General features: G+C 52.2%; 3 protein-coding genes across 5 annotated transcripts in view; all 3 read right to left on the bottom strand.

Annotated features, from left to right (window-relative positions):
* Window positions 1–2,855, bottom strand: part of ppp3ccb (protein phosphatase 3, catalytic subunit, gamma isozyme, b) — a gene marked incomplete at its 3' end in the record, with an annotated part of 13,271 nt that extends 10,416 nt beyond the window's left edge. The window contains 1 exon segment of the mRNA XM_024298918.2: window positions 2,005–2,855. Coding sequence (XP_024154686.1) covers window positions 2,005–2,056 — 52 coding nt within the window.
* A 1,695-nt stretch (window positions 2,856–4,550) lies between these two features.
* On the bottom strand, window positions 4,551–11,666 carry hpse (heparanase). Its single transcript, XM_024298917.2, has 12 exons — window positions 11,355–11,666; window positions 10,156–10,283; window positions 9,970–10,095; window positions 9,729–9,902; window positions 7,932–8,103; window positions 7,759–7,806; window positions 7,425–7,518; window positions 7,250–7,356; window positions 6,865–6,979; window positions 6,160–6,281; window positions 5,820–5,966; window positions 4,551–4,834 (listed from the first exon to the last, which is right to left on the bottom strand). The coding sequence occupies exons 1-12, from the start codon at window positions 11,570–11,572 to the stop codon at window positions 4,675–4,677; spliced, it is 1,611 nt and encodes a 536-aa protein (XP_024154685.1). The 5' UTR covers window positions 11,573–11,666; the 3' UTR covers window positions 4,551–4,674.
* A 380-nt stretch (window positions 11,667–12,046) lies between these two features.
* helq (helicase, POLQ like) lies at window positions 12,047–20,093 on the bottom strand. Of its 3 annotated transcripts, XM_024298916.2 has the most exons (19): window positions 19,957–20,093; window positions 19,642–19,819; window positions 18,997–19,495; window positions 18,747–18,925; window positions 18,469–18,669; window positions 18,054–18,126; window positions 17,888–17,985; window positions 17,719–17,817; window positions 17,262–17,407; window positions 16,945–17,184; window positions 16,567–16,708; window positions 16,380–16,484; window positions 16,091–16,295; window positions 14,702–14,859; window positions 14,540–14,638; window positions 14,298–14,471; window positions 13,042–13,155; window positions 12,832–12,966; window positions 12,047–12,371 (listed from the first exon to the last, which is right to left on the bottom strand). In XM_024298916.2, the coding sequence occupies exons 2-19, from the start codon at window positions 19,795–19,797 to the stop codon at window positions 12,264–12,266; spliced, it is 2,931 nt and encodes a 976-aa protein (XP_024154684.1). In that variant the 5' UTR covers window positions 19,798–19,819; window positions 19,957–20,093; the 3' UTR covers window positions 12,047–12,263. The 3 variants fall into 3 exon arrangements, 2 of the variants coding, with proteins under 2 accessions (XP_024154684.1, XP_036070421.1); XM_036214528.1 differs by lacking the exon at window positions 12,047–12,371 and adding an exon at window positions 12,394–12,733 and having other exon boundaries at window positions 19,642–20,077; XR_002922187.2 differs by lacking the exon at window positions 12,047–12,371 and adding an exon at window positions 14,110–14,227 and having other exon boundaries at window positions 12,948–12,966; window positions 19,642–20,079.
* Between the last annotated feature and the right edge of the window lie 72 nt (window positions 20,094–20,165).

Here is a 20,165-nt window from a genome sequence, read left to right as displayed (position 1 = left end):
GGGGGGGGGGGGAGACCCAGACTGGAACCAGGAGGGCAACAAGACCAGAACCCAGACAGAACCCCCTACACAGCCAAATGGATGATCTGATGTTCACTGCAGTCTCCTCACGCCATGAACATGAAAGCTCCTGACAGACAGAGCTGAGGGCAAAGGTATCGATCCAGGAGGTCCTGCTCCCCCTCCAGAAGACATGAGCCCCCACCACATCTGTGGGATTTAGGATTTTAAATCTATCTCTGTTTTCAAACTGCAACACCAAACCTTCCGTTTCCACAAAGTTTACACATAAAAGTGGGCGGAGCTTCAAAAGCTTCAAATTTATGCCAAAGAAAGTTTTTAAAAAAAAGTGTTTTCTGGCTAAAAGGTGAAGAAGAAACATGTCAGTCAAAAACCGACTTCACTCTGATGGAAGAGCTGAGATCCTAACATCACAGGAACCAGCTGTTCAGGCTGAGCTGCTGAGGCTCCGCCTCCACATCAGTCAGGCTGAGGTCCGGCCTCGACCCGTTAACGCCGGCTCCGTGACTCCTCCACATGCCAGCGGTCGGCGGTCCTGAGCGCGCCGCTCCACCACTACAGCAGAGACAGCCCATATCATGAGCTTTAGCCGCCGTGCCTGTGCAGCTCTCCTCGTGTTCAGAAGCTTCTCTGCTTCAGGTCTCCAGGAGGCTGTTCAGACTTGTCTTCTGAGACAGAGGAGTCCTGTTCGGTCTGCACGCCGTCATGGACGCTCAGATGTGCTCAGGCCTGCAGACGCATGCAGACGCACGCAGACAGAGCCTTTGCATGCATGAAATGCCTGCAGCTGCAAGCATGCAGACCCCTGGATCTACATGCAGGAGTCTGCAGACGCCTGCAGACGTTTGCAGGCGTGCAGCTCCTGGGTTCTGCTTGGGGGAGTTCTGCTCCGCCCTAGGTTGGCCTGAACTTTATCCAGTTTTGTTGAAATGGAAATAAAGTAAATTCTCTCATTTGTGAGTTTACAGTAAAGCAGTCGCTGCAGAAGCTCCGCCTACATTTCTCAGATTAATGGCACGTTTTATAATTGATGGCTGTTACCCCCACCCCCCTCCAGGCTGCCTGACTTTCACACTGGGGGGTGGCAGGGTGTGGTCCTGATGTTGGGCTCACAGCATGACCCGGACCCGCCCGTGAATGAAGCAGCCAGAACAGATCAGTCACGGAACCACAGGCGCCGTCAGAGGCCAGCGGCATGCTGGGAGATCCTGCCGTCACTCAGCATCAGCAGCTCAGAAACCAGACCAGACTCCAGACCTTTGATGATGTTTGACCCGGAGAACGGCTGAGGTTCTGCTGAAGTTCTGAGGAGAACCAGCCGGGTCCAATGTTTCCAGAGACCGGGTCCGTCCCCCCTCACCTGGACAGGTGGACTGCACTGATGGAAAGCTGCCGTGCAGCCGCCCTGCACAGAGAGTGGAGGCCCGCGGTAGTCATGGCAACAGGTGGAGCAGCAGCCAGAGCGCTCGCGCGCAGGTGAGGCGGGTCACGGGCGGTCCATGACCTCCCGCGGGCTGCAGCTTTACCGGCGCGGCGCTCTCCCGCAGATAAGCCTCTCTAACCCGCTAAACCCATCAAACGCACCGCCCGACCTGTAAACACCACGCCCTGACCCGCGCGTGCGCAAGCCGAGGGACACCGGACCCGCCTGGAGACCCGGCGGGCCCGCAGCTGCAGAACCTTCTGTTCGTGACAGAACCCGGGACTCCGGTGTTCCGCCCGCCCCTTCGGTACACCTGGGGACGGTCCCGGTTCTGCAGCGGTCCCGCCTGTCAGCCCGCAGCGCCGCGGTGAAGCGGCCCCGCCTTCACGAACCCTCCGGGACCGGCAGGCGGCTGTCCGGTCCTCGGTTCGGTCAGTCCGGCTGCCGCGCGGGCAGACAGCCCGCTCCGTGAGCCCGCTGCCCCGCACTGCTAGCCCGCAGCTAGCCCCCGCTGACTTCCTGCTCCGCAGAACCGCGTCAAACCCCGGACCGGAACTCACCTTTGATGGGTCTTTCCACGGTGGACAGGCGGCCCTGGTCCTTAGTCGACATCTTCCCGCCTCACGAACTGCGGCCCGAACTGGAACCGGATCCCGAAGCAAACTCGAAATTTCCAACTAGCTAGCAGGCTAACTAGCCGCGCGGCGCTAGCTGACGGCGCGGCTCGCGGCGGCGCGGAACACGCCCGGGCTCGGCTTCCAGGCGGAGCCGGACTCGAACCCGGACCGGGACCGGGAGCGCGCGGGCGTCTCTACCCAGCGGGGGGAGCGGGGAGCGGCGCCGGGCTGCGCGGGGCGGGGACGCCGAGCCGCTGTGGCTGAGAGCGGGCTGGTTCTGAGGAAGCGGCCCGGAGAGCGGGCACGTCAGGCTCCAGCACGCGCGCCGCGCCTCAGATCACAGCCCGCCGTGATCCCGTTAAGAGCGGGCGCCGCGCGCGCATCTGTTTCGGGCCGCTGCCTTCGGATTCCTGTCTGCCGCTAATGGTGATCCGATGTGCCGTTCAGACCCGCTGTCGGATTACAATAATCCGCCTCAAGCGGATTTCCTACAACATGATTCTGCGCGGTGGGTTGTGGGTAATGTAGTGCGGAGTTCGGTCCTTCCGCATCTGTCAGGAAAACCCGCAAGAGGCGCGAGGTCTTAAAGCATCAAAAACACGTGAAGAGAAACGCGAACTAACTTTAGAAAAACGACTTTTTCTGCACGTTTAGATTAAAAACCTTCAACGTAGAATCGCTTGTTTGGATTCTGATCTCATGTCCTGCTGAACCAACAGAACTACAGACGGACGACGTTCTGACCAGACTTCTCCCGCAGGAACCGCGTGAATCTCCCCAGGACGACCGTGACCTCTGTCGGGGGGGGCAGCTTTGGGGGGGCAGAACTCTGCGTGACACCGCCACAGTTCGGAGAGCAGCGCGCATGCGCGGCAGCCTGACCAATCAGAGATCCGGTTCCAGTCCAGGATGTGGTTTCTGTCTCTGCTCAAAGCCCGCAGAGTCACGCAAGGCGACGCGGTTCCGAGGATCCAAACAAGAAAACGGATCCAGAACCGTTTTGTCCCGAACGTTTGCAGGAATATTTTGGCCCATTTAACCTTCAGAGTCGTTTTCAGATGCAGAATATTTGTTATTCAAATAATAAGGAAATTCATCTTTTCAGATCTTCATGAAGAATTACACGAAGCTTGTTTTCTGTTTGTTGTGTATTAAAATATAATAAACTTCTATTTGTTTCACCATTTGTTCATTTAAAAAGCAGCTTTCCAGTGGCGGTCCAAAGGGGGTCGTGGTTCTGGTTCTGGTGGGATGGACTGAACCATCAGGTCCCTGGATGCTTCTGGTTGACATCCAGACCTTCATCTCCTCACAGGAACCGTCTCTCCTTCTCAGAACAAAGTCCAGGTTTCTGACCCGGTTCTGTGAAGTCCTCTTCATCCTGGAGCGACTGCCGCCTTGAACATCAGGAGAGGTTCTGATGAGCTTGGTTCTGACCCGGTTCTATGAAGTCCTCTTCATCCTGGAGCGACTGCCGCCTTGAACATCGGGAGAGGTTCTGATGGGCTTGGTTCTGAGTCCGTTTCCTGAAGGAAACTTCTCTAAAACAAGTTTCAAAGGAAACTGAAACAAGAGCTGAAGTGGAGACACGAGGAGGTCAAAGGTGAGTCAGGTGTCGATGAAACTCCTGCAGCAGGACGTCCTCCGCCCTTCACCTGTCCACAGGTGAGGTCTCCTCTGGGACTTCATCCTCCAGGAATATGAAGCTGAGAATTTATCAGGTGTTTCTTTGATTCTTTATTGTGAAATCCTAAAAGACGGATGCTCTCCAGCTGGGAGCGTGGGTTCTGTCAGAACCATCAGAACCACACCAGGAGAGCAGCCTTTCCCTTGATGGTCCAGAACAGAGGAGCACCACAGAGCTCCATCCAAGGACTCCTGCTTTTCACCTGCAGACAGAACTCCTCCTCCGCTCAGGTAAACCTCAGGTCATCGTCTGTTTCTCCTTCAAAGATGAAAGGAGGCGGAGCCAGGAAACCACCTGAGTGGTTACTCGGACCACAAACCCCAGAGGATCCTCTTTGGTTCAGTGTGTCACAAACAGGAAGTTACCTGTGCACACCTTTCTGTGGACCTCCTCGTGTTTGCAGAGTGAGAAGTTTTCTGATCCCTGTTCTCTTCCGAAGCTGTTGCCGGTTCCTAAAGGATCCGATGAAGGAACATCCTCTCATTTCCTCTTCATCGTTTTCTTCAATCAGGACCGCTCCATTTCCAAAAAAAGGGGGTGTTGGGACGAACCACGGCCCCTTTGGAGCCGTTTTCAGCACAAAGTTTTTCAGAATAAAAGCACAGCCGCTTCATTAATGTTTTGAATTTGTAAAAAGTTGTTTGTGTGAAAAGGTTTTTCTTCTGAAACTTCTGTGAAGATTCCTCCATCCTGGATGGTTCCACAGCAGAAAGGGTTTTCCAAAGCTCACCTGGATTTACCTAAAAAAACTCCAGAACTTTTCCTGTGATTTTTTCCCGTTAAAACATCAAACAAACTCATCTGTGAATCAAAGATTTATTCAAAGTTTTCAGGACATCAGAGTCCAACCTGAGAGGAGAAGGTCCATTAAGCAGCCGGTCCACAGCCTCACCTGTGGAACCAGAGCTTCTGCGGGTCCGAATGGGTCAGTGGCAGGCCGCCGCGCCGGCGTCCGTGAAGACAAAGAACGCCAGGGAGTAGGCAGGAAGCTGCAGGTGGTCCGATGGAGGCAGAGGAGCGCCGCTGAGCCGAGGAAGAGTTTCATCGTCCAGCATCTCCAGAAGAACTCCGTTCAGCTTCACGGACCTTCAGGAAACACAGGAGTTAGCACAGAACCAGAACCGGATTGTTTGGGTTCATGTCCTGATGAAGATGATGGAGACCCTTCCTCAGGTTCCTGCAGGAACCCGGACAGGAACCTGGACCCTCTGACACAAACTTCCTCACTGCAGTCTGAGACCTGACCACCAGATGGCGCTGCGCCATTCAAAGAGCTGCTTTCAAGCTGCTGCCGCCTGGTGGTGGACTGCAGAACTGCAGCCTGATCTCATCCAAACTGTCAAACGTCATCAGATCTGTTTCAGATCATCAAAGTGTGCACAAAAATACATGAACCTTCACCATGAAGTAGTTACGATGTACAAACAAAACAGGAAACTAACGGATCACATACAGGTATATACATATATATACATACAGGTATATACATATATATATACATACAGGTATATATATATATATTGGTGGTCTGCAGGAAATAGATATGAAGCTACATGATGACAGACAATTGAACCTCAAATGTTTTCTGAAAAGTCTGATGTTAAAGGAAATCATTTCTGGAAGTCATTTGAACGAGAATAAGATCTAAAATAATGAGCAGATGTGTCTGCAGATGTGTCTGCAGATGCGTCTGCATCAGTGACCGACATTCAGCTCAGTCAGCACCATCCTGGCATTCAGGGACATGAATCCTGCAGACAATGAAGCAACCCGTCCGTGAAACAGCCTTTCAGACCCTGCAGACTCTTTTCACGGCTGCAGCTGCGCAGATGCATCCATCAGAGGCGTCAGCACTCTGACGGCGCTCTGAGCAGAAGCTGAAATGTTTCTGGCCTCCAGGATCCAAAACCCAACAGGTGACACTGCAGCTCAGAGAGCTGGAACTTTACCTCCAGCACGCCCTCCACGTGCACAGCTCACGTGCACATTTCCCTCACACTGGACTGCAGGATCATGATTTGCTCTCGTCTCACTGTCAGACAAAAACAGCTGCATAGAGCGGCAGAAACACCTGGACCGGAGTCCGTCCTCCCCTGGACGGTCGGACTGAAGGACAAACGTCTCCACGGTGCTGTTGGACACCGGAACCGGAACCCGCATCCTGACGGGTCTCTGGCCCAGGTTCATGGACATCAGAACCACAGCGCCGTCTCTGTAGCTGCAGACACACAAACAGGAGGAAGCTGAAAGACTCTTCACCGCCTGGAGAAGACACACCTCCTTCCTCATCAGAAACTCTTCATGGAGCTCAACCTTCTGAGATGAACTCAGATGTTCTTCTCTGAACCAGACGAGCTTGAGGAGAAACCTGGAACTGTTTCCTGTGAAGAGTCTTCCTCTGCAGACGTTACCTCTTCCTGCTGGCGCAGTGCAGGTACGACCGCACACGCCGGTCTCCGTCTTCAGAGACCGTTTCAACCTTCAGAACCTCGGGTCCAACCAGCCTCTTGTGAAGAACTGACAGCCAGAAATCCTGAGCGAGAAACGGACAAACCGTCTGTGTCTGAGGAAGCTTGACCACAAGGTGGCAGCAGAGGACACGAATGCAGAACACGGAATAAAGAACGCTAACGTTAGCATGCAGGCTGCAAAAACATCCATCATCCATCCATCCATCCATTCATCATCCATCCATCCATTCATCATCCATCCATCCATCCATCATCCATCTATCATCCATCCATAATCCATCATCCATCCATCCATCATCCATCCATCATCCATCATCCATCCATCTATCTAGTTTAAGGACCAAAAACAACAAAACTTTGAGTTATAAAACTGCTAAAGTCTCTTATTTCAATGATTTAATCTGATCCTGAAGTTTAACCCTTTAACACCTGAGTCGCCTAAACACAAAATCTTTAACATGCTGGAACTTTTCCAGGATAATCTCAGCAGATTCTGAAGGAGGAAAGCGGCTCATCGTGTTAACGGTTGAAGAGTTACAGTAAATTAAAGAACATGAACTCTGGATCTCTGGAGTTAAAGGGTTAAGACCTAAGTCACTGTTTCACTGCTGCTAAAGCGGATCACCTGAACACAGGAAGTCTTACAGGAAGTGGATTGAGGTCGTCGTCCAGCAGGTGGTAACTCCCGGCACCGACCAGAACCTGCCTCATCACCACGCCCAGACCCATCCTGGCAGCCACGCCCAGTTTGTCCAGCCACCTGCAGAGAAAGACTCACCTGTGAGAGAGAAGCCACGCCCCCACCTGCAGTAATCACACTCAGATCCAGATCCAGATCAGTCAGATCTGCAGGCTTCACCGTGAAAGAGCAGCAACAGAGCAGCTTTGTTGGATGCTTTAACTCTGGTCATGAGACTGAGGATTCTGGGTAATCAGTAAACTCAATCAACCACTCTGGTGAGTGTCGACCCTCTTGGCGCTTGACCCCGCTGCCCTCCGCCTGCAGCTGCCGCGCCGCTCCTTCACTCACATGAATCCTGCAACGAAGGAGTCCGACAGTCCTGGAGCTCCGCCTCCGAACGCCGAGCTGGTCTCTCCGAGCCACACCGGCGTCCCCGGAGACGCCTCTTTCACCGTCTGGGGGGAGGAGCAGAAACTGAGACCCGGCGCTTCGTCAGCTGGAGAGGAACTGGGTGTGGACCCACCTCCAGAACCTCACTGGTCTTCACGGCCAGCGAGTCCAGAATCTCAGGGTCCAGGAAGTTCTCCAGAGAAGCTTCTCTGCCGTTCACGTAGTAGCTAGAGAGCAGACGGAGTTCCTCAGGGTTAGGATCTGCTGGACTTCTCTCAGAAAAGTTTAGTCTGCAGAACGCTTAAACTGAACAAAACTTGTGGATTATTTACAATTTCTGAGCATTTTTCATGTAAATCTTTAAATAAACAGAAAAATCTTCAGAAATCCATCGATTAAACGTCATCATTTCTGAGGTTTTCCTCTGAAGCTCCACGATTCAGAAAACACCTGGGGGGCAGACTCACTGGTGCCAGGTGCAGGCGTCGATGGCCCCCCCTCCGCTCTGCAGGAAGCTGCAGACAGAAACAGAACATCAGGGATTCAGAGCCCATCATGATAACCCCGCCGCCGTGCTCTCAGTAAGACCCCAAAGCTGACGTCAGTGAACGCAGCACCCTGAGCAGCAGAACCTTCTCACCCCCCCAGGATGTCGGCCCGGTGGTCCCGCGGCTGACCCACGTCGGGGCCAAAGAGTCCGGCGTCCCGGTACAGGCTGGACTGGGACAGCATGGTTCTGAGCCGCGTGAAGTCCCGGCCCAGCTGGCCGCCGTCCACTCGGATCCCCGCCTTCTTCTCAAAGCTGTTTGGCTCTGAGGACAGACGGGACAGCGGTCAGACGGCGGTGACATCACTTCCTGTCCCGTAGAGTCATCCACCTGGATTTGTGTCGCCACCTCGAGAACACAAGTCAGTCTGAGATCAAAATGTCCCAAACTGCAAACCAACCTTCACTTTTAAAACGAAACTTTCTAAACTGTAAATGTAACGCGATACTTTTGTGTCGGTGATACTAAAGTTTCAGCTGACTCTCATCTTTGAGTTTGGGACGTTTATTCCAGCAGCAGTTTCTGACAGACTGAAACACAGATCCGTGTTTTAATGATCCTGCATTCATCCGACCACATTTCAGTGAGTTTCTGCGTCTCATTGTGGCTCCGCGACTCTGTTAACATCCCATAATGCTCAGCTGCGGTGGACGTTTTGGTCCAGTTGTTCAGCTCCGAGCGTGGAGTCTGTTCAGAACTCAGACAGAACCAGAGCTCAGTCTGATTGGAAAAGAACCGAGACCACCTGGACAGACCGTCTGTCCAGGTGGTCTACTAGAGTCCACCCTCAGGTCTACTAGAGTCCACCCTCAGGTCTACTAGAGTCCACTCTCAGGTCTACTAGTGTCCACTCTCAGGTCTACTAGAGTCCACTCTCAGGTCTACTAGTGTCCACTCTCAGGTCTACTAGTGTCTACTTGAGTCTTCAGACTGAGGGGGAAACGAATAAGACGGGTGTCAAACTCCATCACACAAGTCCGAAACTCACCTTAGGTCGGGGGTTGAACAGGAAAAACAATTATTGAACACTGTAGATCACACATGTCAAAGTCAAGGCCCGGGGGCCGGATCCGGCCCTCCAGGTAATTCTATCCGGCCCTCCAGATCATTTTATTTTATTGTTATTAATGGTCTGGTGTTATCTTGTACTTATTTCTAACTTGTAGAATTTTGACGAAATACATTTTTATGGAGAGTAAAATATTAAAGTTATTTAAGGTTTAAGTTGATTTATTCTGGAATAATATTCCTGCCTTTTTTTTACTCAGAATTATGTTAAAAAGTTACAGTTTTAAAGTTTTAAAGATTGTCCTTCCGCTAGCTTTTTAGGCTGTTTTGGGATTTAGCTAATATTTTAGCTGGTTACAAGCTTCAATGTTTTCAGCTATCAGATATAAAATGATGTGGAGGGCCGGATCCGGCCCCAGGGCCTTGACTCTGACACATTAGCTTTAGGATAACTGAACGTATCTGGTCTGAAAACAAGCACTAACACCTCAAAGTCCAACAGTTATAAATCGTGGAATCAAGTTATGAGAAAATAAAAACAAAGACTGAAATAAACTGAATGATTTCTTTAAATGTTGAATGAAAACATGAAGATCTTTAAAGGTCATTTATAGTTTCTCACTTTTCTGATTCCAGTAAAACTTGTTCTAAAATATTTGAATTTGAAGAAATCTGATGTTGAAACTTTGACCGATTAAAATCATATTTAATGTTATTTTGTTTGATCATTTTCTCCTTCAAATCTGTTGTATTTCGTTGAATTGAGAAACGTTTCTGTCATTTAACATCCAGAAACATCAATCCTTTCCTCAACATTTCAGATGTGCCACCGTTCTGTCTTTATTCAACCTCTGCAGGTCTTTTGGAGACGGGATGCGTACCGTTCCCCAGCTCCCAGGACATGCGGTAGCGGCGGGCCTCGCAGTAGCGCAGCAGCGCGGCGGCGTTGCTGCTGTTCCAGCTGTTGCGCGGCGTGCGCAGCAGCGCGTTCAGGCCGAAGATCAGGTCCAGGCCGCAGCAGCTGCTGAAGGACTGCAGCTGGTCCACCGTCAGTTCTGCCCCACAGACAGAACCGTCAGGACGGGTCCCTGCCGGGACACCTGCAGCACCTGCAGAACCCACCTGTGAACCGGGTCCGGCGGTACTCCCTCTGCTGCTCCTCCTTCTGCAGGAGCAGCAGCTGCTGGGTCCAGTTCTGCTTCAGGCTTCCTTCCAGCCAGGCGGGAAGCCGGGCGGCGCCGCAGTCGTCTGCAGACACGAGGAGACTTCACCACCTGCTCTGCAGCTGAGCACAGCGTGACTGCGTACCTGCAGGCGGCGCCGCAGTCGCATCCTGGCGTCCTACAGGGTCAAAAACCATGAAGTCCTGCCGGGTCCCCCCAAACCGCACGAAGGCTGGACTCAGAGCTCCGGCCAGAGTCCTGATCTTCTGAGACCTGGAGAGAAACACAAAACTCTGACTGGAGCAGAGTCACCTGAACGCAACATCTACTGATGCACCTGAACGCAACATCTACTAATGCACCTGAATGCACCACCTATTGATGCTCCTGAACGCAACATCTACTAATGCACCTGAACACACCACCTATTGATGCTCCTGAACGCACCACCTGCTGCTGCTTGTGGTGCGTTCAGGTGCAGTAAGTGGTGCGTTCAGGTTCCTTAGTTGGGGGTGCGTTCAGGTGCAGAGTGAGCCTTTCGTGACTACCCATCATCCCTTGTTGACTCGTCTCCCTCTAGCTTACAGCCCCTCACACCTCCAACCATTAGTGCTACAAAAGTGGCAACAACATCGTTTCTATCGGTTCTGATCCAGATTCCAGCTCAGACCAGGAAAACAAAGACGTTCATGGATCTATTTTTCTACTTGTCAGAATGGGGCGGAGCAAGGAGCTTGTGGCCCCGCCCACTAAGGCACCCTACAGCGACAAGCTTCTTTCTTTGCATTTTTTGATTCAAAACTTTGAACAAAGAAATCCTCAGGAATTATCGTGTTCAGTGTCCGTTTTAATCCGAGTGGATCTTTCGGAACCGGAGCGATGGATCATCATCACCTGCGGATTTAAATCCTGCTCTTGTTCCTGATCAACCTAATCCAAACGTCTTTAGGTTCAAACTGGACGGATCATGTTTTAGCTCCGTGGCCCTGTGGTGGAGCGTCTCCGACCCTCCCTGCTCCCCGGGAGGAGGAGGAGGAGAGCGGGAGAGTCTCAGGTGAGAGCGGCTGATGGGATTCGAACTTTAGTTCAAAAGCTTCAGGAGTCTAGATGTGGATCGTCTCCGATGGCGCTTCCTCTGAAACATTCCTGAAACAGAAACTTTCAGATCAGCTGACTCGGAGATCTTTGATGTCTTCCTGCCGCCGCGCGCCTTCCTGCTCACGCGGCTCAGGTTCGGCCAGATGTGGTTCCATGGTTCCCCTGTCATCAGTGTTCTCCACACCAGCCTGTTCTGCCGTTTCCCTCCATAACTCAGAGTCAGATTCGGACCCGGTTCGGGTTTACCTGAGCAGCAGCATGAAGCGCTCCTCCGCCGCCAGGCTGGCGTCGATGGTGACGGACAGGAAGCGCGGGTCCAGCCGGTGCAGCGCGGCGGACAGGTCCAGACGCAGCTCCCGAACCGGAACCCGGTCCGGCTCATCCGGAGAGCCGCGTTCCGCTACGAGGTGGGATCCGCGGGTCCGGGAGGAGAGGACGGAGAGGAGCAGCAGGAGAGCCTTCATGACGGAGCCAGACACTTCCTGTCCCCCCCCCCACACACACACACCGAACCGGAACCGGGTCCGAATCACAACCGCCGAATCGCAAAACGCATCGGAAACGGAACCGAATTTAAATGTTTCATTAAATCTCAAGACATGCGAGATTTTCAAAATAAAAGTCTTATTTTAAAAAGTGACATTGTAAATAAAATAAGTCATAGACGAACACAGACCACGTGACCATTGAAAACAGAAACACTAACAGGTCTTAGAAAGGATTTTCTAAAGTCTTCAAAGACAAATTCAATGTTTTGAGTTTTTATTTCAAAATTACAGTTTATAAACAGAAAAACAGTTAAATGAAGCGAATCTCATTCAGAGGAAAAGTATTCATGATTTTATAGTAAATTCAGAACATTAAAAACTTTGTAATTCTGTCCATTTTTCCAAAAGAGAAACTCAAATAATCTAATAAATTATAGAAAACACCAAAGCTAAAAGTCTGAATTCTTTATTAGAGTTTGGAGCCACAGATCAGAAATGGTTTTACACTGAACCCCCACTGCTGTGTGTGTGTGTGTGTGTGGGGGGGGGCAGCTTCAGAGGTACCGGCTCCATCAGCTGGTGCAGGAGGCTCACGGGTCCCGGCGGGTCGGGCCGCGGGGGGTCACGGCAGGTCGGGCTGCGGCGGGTCGGGTCACGGCAGGTCGGGTCACGGCAGGTCGGGCTGCGGCGGGTCGGGCCGCGGCAGGTCGGCCGGCAGCGTCAGAAGCTCGTCTACTTCCTCCTGCAGAGCTGCAGCTTTCTCACTCAGGAGCATCTGGAAAAACAGAAGATGGACCAGACCGTGGAACGGACATTTCTATGGAGACCAGACTGACCATCGTTTCCATGGAGATTCCAGACCAGTGATGTTTGCCGTCAGAGCTCCATAAAGCCTAACCTTCATCTCCAGATTCTGTTTGAGCGGACTGAGCGTGCTCAGACACAACAGCAGAGGTCAGAGAATCGTTCCCTGAGGAACTCCAATTTCGCCGACTCAGCAGGACGTGGTCTACTGCTTTAAAAAGTGCTGTGTCAGTGCTGCCGTCTAAAGCCCGACTGAAGCTCCTCCCACATGCTGTTTGTGGTTTGGATCGTGAAATCTGCTTTTATCCATCAGGATCAGAAACGTTCCAACGACTGTTTAACACAGAAGGATCCAGGATGCTTTTATTCTGAAGGGCTGAACTGAAGTTTGGAGGAAGTCTGGGAAAATGATGGAAGTCCTGAAGTCTTACTTTGGCTGAGGCCACCATCATGGAGGCCTGCTTGATGTACAGGTTCTGTATGGTTCTGCTGAGAACGGCCGGGTCAGCGTTGGCCAGGTGGGTCAGGGTCCGATAGCCGGCGTTGTACAGCTGCTTGGCTCTGGCCTGGACAGAGGAAGAGGAGGAGGATGAAGGTGTGACATGGAGGACGAAGCAGCTCCTCCACAAACACCGGCGCACCTCCATGACTCCCGCCACCTCCATCAGAGGAACAAGCTCCGCCTTCACGCAGTACGTCAGCCGCTGAGTCAGCGCCAGCAGCAGCGAGCGGAACGGCCACAGCTCCTCCAGCTCCTGAAGCACAGAACCAGAACCAGAACCTGGTGACCAAACATGCAGGAAGACATTCTGAAGGATTCAGACGGCCGACTGCTTCTAATCCTCCAGATCAAAGCAGGATCAGGGTTTTATTTTGAAAATATCAGAGTAAAGAACGGCGTAAGATGTGGAGTCTTCTTCTGTCACACAGATCTGAGGAGGACTTCCTGAACTCTTCAGAAATGCTGGAAGGAATCAAACCTTTCATGTCTTGATAACAGAATGAGAGCAGTCATGTGATTTATCATGTGATTGTTGGTAATTCATCTATTTTTAATCTAACTAATAATTGCTGTAAAAAGCCTCATTTGAATTTGTGACACAGAGATACAGTAAAATACACTAAAATGTAATGTAACTCAATGTTAGAATTTGTCTTTTATTTTGAAAAGACCACGTTCTGTCTGTTTTCCTTTTGTTTTCACAGCTTGAATCACTTCAGCATGAAGAAAGCATTCTGGACTTCATGGAGATGACAGAGTAAAGATCTAATCCTAATCCTACAGATTTGCTGCTTTCCGATCCACAGAAATCAGTTTGAGGGACAAACAGTCGATTTCAGAAACTGACGGTGGAGTTTTCCCACAGAAGACGATCTCTCTTTTAAACCTTAACAGAGAAAATCCTCCTGCGTGTCAAAGGTCAACACGATGATTAACATGAAACCTTCGTACATACATGACTATATTTACATGTGTTCGATGAGAGGAAACAGTGTCAACATTCACAGGAAGGATTCCTGTCTGTTGAAGGCAGAAGTCTTTTATTTTGAAATCACACTGTGTCCGTTTCCTCTTTCTACTCTAAGAAACCATCAAAGACTTAAACTTAGCCAGCTTGAAGCTCTTATTTTGGCGGTCAGACAGAGACATGAGGACCACAGAATCTGATGCTTTCACTAAATAAAAGTTCTGCAGGATCAGAAATAACCTAAGTGATGAACTGGTGTTGTCTGTGGCTCGGTACTGGTACCGGTACCGGTCCATGGCCCGGCTCCTTAGCTTTTAGCCCCCCCTGCTGGTTGGACAGGATTCTTCCATTTCCCAGACTGTAAAACAAACCTGGATCAGCCGTCTGAGCGGTCCGGACCGCTGCAGGCCCGGCCCGGTTCTGCCTACCTCAGTGAAGTGCAGGGCGCAGGAGCAGAAGGCGGCGGCGGAGCTGAGGAGCGTCTGCACGAAGCCCCGGCTCAGCTGGAAGCGCTCGGCCACGCCCCACACGCTGGTCTCCTTAAGCAGACACAGCAGCACCAGAGCCAGGTACATCCGCCGCGCTGGCGCCGCGTCCACGCCCTGAAACAGCACCAGGTCACAGCTGGTTCTGATCCAGAACTCTAATGAAAGTGGCGGCCCGAGCGGACCTTCTTCACCGTCTGTCCTGCAGCTTTTCTCGCCACGAGGCTCTCGGGCACGCCGATGGCGGCCAACATCTTCTGCTCGGCCGCAGACAGCGAGGTGAACTGAAGGCAGAGAGCGGGTCAGTCGGCCGCCGTGGACACCAGAGCGCCACGGCGGCGGCGCACCTGTCTGAGGAAGATCATCCAGTTGGGCGAGCACTGCGGCAGCAGGTCGTACGGGGTCACCAGGTACAGCAGGTGCAGGAAGCTGCTGAGGAGCAGCCCGTCCAGACCGCCGCGCAGGTCTTTGTAGAGCAGGTGGCAGACGGTCAGGTCCACGCCACCTGAAGACAACTTCTTCATTTATTTGGAAATGGTAGCAGAACTTCTCTGTGAGCTGAAGATCTCTGAAGATCTTTAAAAATCCCTAATGATCTCTAAAGATCCCTAATGATCTCTAATAATCTCTAAGGATCTCTAAAGATCTCTAATTATCTCTAATAATCTTTTAAAATCTCTAATAATCTCTTAAGATCTCTAAGGATCTCTAATAATCTCTAAAGATCTCTGATAATCTCTAAAGATCTCTAAGGATCTCTAATGATCTCCAATAATCTCTAATAATCTGTTAAAATCTCTAAGGATCTCTAAGGATCTCCAATAATCTCTAAGGATTTCTAATAATCTCTAATGATCTCTAATAATCTCTAATGATCTCTAATAATCTCTAAAGATCTCTAATAATCTCTAAGTATCTCTAATGATCTCCAAAAATCTCTAAAGATCTCTAATAATCTCTAAGGATCTCTAATGATCTCTAATAATCTCTAAGGATCTCTAATAATCTCTAAAGATCTCTAAGGATCTCTAATTATCTCTACTAATCTCTAAAGATCTCTAAGGATCTCTAATTATCTCTAAGGATCTCTAATAATCTCTTAAAATCTCTAATAATCTCTTAAGATCTCTAAGGATCTCTAATAATCTCTAAAGATCTCTAAGGATCTCTGATAATCTCTAATAATCTCTTAAAATCTCTGATAATCTCTAAAGATCTCTAAGGATCTCTAATAATCTCTAATGATCTCCAATAATCTCTAATAATCTCTAAGGATCTCTAATTATCTCTAAGGATCTCTAATAATCTCTAAGGATCACCAATAATCTCTAAAGATCTCTAATAATCTCTTAAAATCTCTAAGGATCTCCAATAATCTCTAAAGATTTCTAATAATCTCTAAGGATCTCTAATAATCTCTAATGATCTCTAATGATCTCTAAAGATCTCTAATTATCTCTAAGGATCTCTAAAGATCTCTAAGGATCTCTAAATCTGCTCAGAGGAAGTACAAACAGGATCTGTGATGCTGCAGGCATCCCAACTCTTCTCCACTAATGTTCTCCAGAACTTCAGCAGAACTTTCAACCTTTTAGTCCATGTCTTCCCTAAAACATCTCCATGGTAACAGATGACCGTGCACGTTCTGTACTTCAGTCTTTACTGGTGGTAGGAGCTGGTGACGGCCCGGCCTTCCTCAGGACCAGAACAGCGGGGCGCTCCGGGTCTGGACTCACCTTTGTAGGCGGCTCTGCCCAGCCGCGTGACCTGCAGCGTGGGGGCGTGTCCATCGGCGGCGGTGATGAGGTCCTTGTGGCTCAGCGTGTGGATGCAGCGCAGAACCACGTCCTGCAGACTGCAGTCGGTGCAGAGCTGCTGCTGCTGCACGCTCAGCAGCGTCCCCTGCAGGAAGTCCTGCAGCTGCTGCAGCGACGCAGCCACCTGCAGACAGACGCATCCTCAGAACCACCACAGCCAATCCCAGAGCAGCAGCTCCTCAGAGGAACCAGTAATCTGACTACAGACGTTGAGTCCGATCAGGGACAGGATGAGGGTCAGCAGGCCTTTGGCGTCCTCCTCCAGCAGCTTGCTGACACACTTCTCCACGGGGGAGCTCAGCAGCGCTTTGGCCTGGAACCACAGAGACGACCCGGTTCTGTCAGAACCACACCAGCAGCTTCCACATGCAAAGTGCCTCTGGGGGCGGAGCTACCGCGCTGCGGTCCTTCTCCTGCAGGATGAGGACGCTCTCCCCCACAGAGTCCATGCCGGCCCGACCGGCCCGGCCCACCATCTGCTTGTACTGGCTCCGCCTCAGGAACTCTGTGGCGACCAACGGCGAGCGCAGGATCACCCTGGAGGGCGGGGACACCACACAGGGGCGGGGCCACGTGGTGAGCATAAACAGACATTCAGAAACACCATGACAGCCGTTCCCTGCAGGAGGTGAGCAGTGGGCGGGGCTTTGAGCATGTGACACATTCAAAACCCGCCATTCTTTCTGGATCAGGTGTTACAGATCACCTGCTAACTGAATGTTCAGGAAGAGCTTGGACACGCCCCCTGGACGTGTCGTTGATGCTCAGCTCACCTGCGGGCAGGTAGGTTGATGCCTGCAGCCAGCGTGGAGGTGCAGCTGAGGAGGCACAGCACGCCGTGGGAGAAGGCTTCCTCCAGCAGCCTCCGCTCCTCAGTGGTCAGCCCGCTGTGGTGGTACGCCACGCCGTACGGCACCGTCCTCTGCAGCACCGGACACATGGAGCCGCCGCCGCCGTCGCGCAGGTCCTGCAGGAGGCGGGACTTCTCAGCCTCCTGGTGTCGCAGGAAGTCCCTGAGAGAACGGCAGAGTGGGCGGAGCTGCAGGGTGGGCGGAGCTGCAGGGTGGCGGCAGAAGGTCGGCCGGCTCACCTCTTCAGGTACTTGCAGATCATGACGGCGACGTTCTCGCAGTTCTTCTTGGTGGGGCAGAAGATCAGGCAGGAGTGGGCGGGGATGACCTCGGTCACCAGGGCGATGATGTGGTCGGGGTCCACCTTCTGCATGGCGCTGGAGTACTGCGGGGGACACCTCCGTTCAGGTTTCTGCTAAAACCTCCAGAGTGGAGCCCCCAACCCCCCAGGAGCTGTAGACCTCCCGAGGAGCCGGTCCCACCTTATGGACCTGAGTCTGCAGGACACCCCTCCCACCTTCATCCATCAGATCAGGAGAAGATCTGAACCGCTCAGGAGTTCTGCAGGTCAGACTCCATCCTGACCCCCCCATGTTAAATCGTCTTCTCTGGGAGGTTCTCTTTCACCTGTGGGGTGGTGGGTGAAGAGGCTCCGCCCACTTGTCATTCTAATAACCTGTCAATCATGGCACTGACCTTGAAGGGGAGCAGCCGCGAGAACCTGAAGCCGCTCTCCTCCGTGGGGTCGACCTCGTAGATGCTGTCCCCCACTTTCACGAACTCCTTCAGCTGCACCTGTAGAGGAGGCGGGGCTTCAGAACACACCGGTGCCACGCCAGAACCACACCCAGAGCCCATCACTCACGGGCCTGAAGTCGCTGCTGTAGAGCTCCGCCCTCAGAAAGGCCTGCAGCTCCTGGATGTTCCCCAGGGTGGCGCTCATCCCGATGATCTGCGTGTTTCCTGCACAGACGGCAGCGTCAGAGCTGTCATTCGGGGGGTCAAACACCTGATGGGGGCGGGGCGCTCACTGCTCAGGTGCTGGACTTTGGCCACGGTCATTTCCATCACGGCCCCCCTGCTGCCCTCCCCCAGCATGTGGAGCTGCAACAAAGAACAGGAGGCATGAGCGAGGAGGAGGAGCTCTCAGGAAGAAGGGGAGGAGCCCGAAGCTCCACCTCCAGGAGATCCGTTCTCAGAAACATCTCCAGCTAGCATGTAGCTGAAATTTTGGCTAAACTAAAAATTAGCCTCAAAAACTTTGATAAATACCAAAATAGTCCAAAACGCTAACAGAATGTCATGATAACTTCAACTTTATTACACTCTGACTAGAATAATATACAGTAACGACTAATCGACTATTAAATTAGTCACCGACTATTTAATAACGGATGTCGCAGCCCTACTTTCTCCACAACTGTACGGCGAGGGGGCGTGTCCTACCTCATCCACCACCAGCAGCCCCAGGTTCTCCAGCCTGCCGTTCTCGATCAGCGAGTTGACCAGGCCGTGGGCCTTCTCTATGGTGGCCACGTACAGAGACGTCTGGCTCCTCCTCCTCACCGGGGGGAACCGCCCCCTACTGCCGGCGTACTCCTCCACCAGGAAGTCCAGCTCCAGGCCCAAACTGGCCAGCCCGCGCACCTGAAACACAGGTGACACAGACAGGGATAGGCTGGCCCTGCAGGTGCAGTGTGAATGACATCAGGAGGGAGGAGTACCTTCTCCTGAACCAGGGAGATGTAGGGTAAGATGAGGAGGCAGTCCTTCCTCCTGCACAGCAGCTCCCTGAGGATGAGGATCTCCGCCACCAGAGTCTTTCCTCCGCTGGTCGGGAGGGAGTAGATCAGGTTCCTCCTCTGCTGAACGCAGTCCAGGTTCAGACACGCCTCCTGCCAGTCTGACACACAAACGCTCCTCATCAGAACCTCCGGTCCTCCTCCGGACCGTGGAGGTCTGCGGGCGTCTCACCGTATAACTTCTGGATTCCTCTCAGTCGCTGCATCAGCTCCTTCACTTTGCTGGGGAGGCCGAAGAACGGCCCCAGGTCGGTGGTCTGGGAGGAGATGGTCTCCATGGCCTGCATGGCCACGCTGATCTCCTCAGAGACCACCGCCTCCTTCAGCACAGCCGTTCGGGGAGCAGCAGGAGGAGCCGCGGCGTTCCCCAGCATGGTCCTCTTCAGCTGGTCGGCCACGCTCCTCCTGCTCCTCCCCGGGAGCGGCTCCTGCTCCTCCTGCTTGGTGCTGTGGTCCCCGCCATGCAGCCTGAGCTCCTCCTGAAACTGGAGCTGACTGGCTGGGAGGTCCCGGGAGGGTCCGGGCGGCTCGTCCTCCCAGGGGGGGCGCAGGCAGAGCGTGAGTCCCGCTTGGTCTTGTTGCTCGGCCGCGTCCAGCTTCTGCAGGAGGGAGCTGTCCTCCAGGAGGCTGTCGTAGTCCCCGAACAGGTCGTCGCTGTCGCTGCAGATCTCCTGGACAAACACAGGCGGTGAGGAGCTGACTCCTGATCTGTAAAACTTTATTTAAACAAACCAAACGGACAGACTGCTCCTGCACGCGCCCTCTAACGGGCTCTGAGGATCTGATCTCTGTGATCTTTCTGGATCCGTCCACGCACCTCCGCCATGACGGGCCTCCTGCTGGGGGAGCAGGTCACCGGACGGACCCCCCCAGCTCCGATGCGGGCGGGGGTCCGGAGGCGCTTCGGGGAGTCCCGGGAACTTCTTCTTTCGTTGACCCGTTTGACTTTGACTTGGAGCCTCCCGGAACTCATTCCCGTCCCGGTTCGCCTGAACCTACATGTCGAACGATCGGTCCATTAACGCAGCTAAAGGAAAAACCCACCGGAACCGGTTCGGTCTGTCCCCGGATGTTAGCTAACGGCAGCTACATAAACTCTTTGTTTCCGAAGCGAAATAAGCCGAACTCTCACCAAAGTCTTGATAGGTTCTTTAGAATCTTTAGCTGAACCGTCGAAAAGACCTTTCAGGCGGGTCCAATTCAAAACATCCATGAGCCGGAACCGGAAACAACTTCGTCCAGCACTTCCGTCTCCGTTTCTTACATGAGACAAAATAAAAGACCTCCAACTTAAATGAAACATTACTATTATTATTATTATTATTATTATTATTATTATTA

This window comes from Oryzias melastigma, linkage group LG12 (genome assembly GCF_002922805.2).
Source record: "Oryzias melastigma strain HK-1 linkage group LG12, ASM292280v2, whole genome shotgun sequence".
Taxonomy (NCBI): domain Eukaryota; kingdom Metazoa; phylum Chordata; class Actinopteri; order Beloniformes; family Adrianichthyidae; genus Oryzias; species Oryzias melastigma.
Note: the sequence above shows the minus strand (reverse complement) of the source record. Positions and strands in the feature narration are given on the sequence as shown.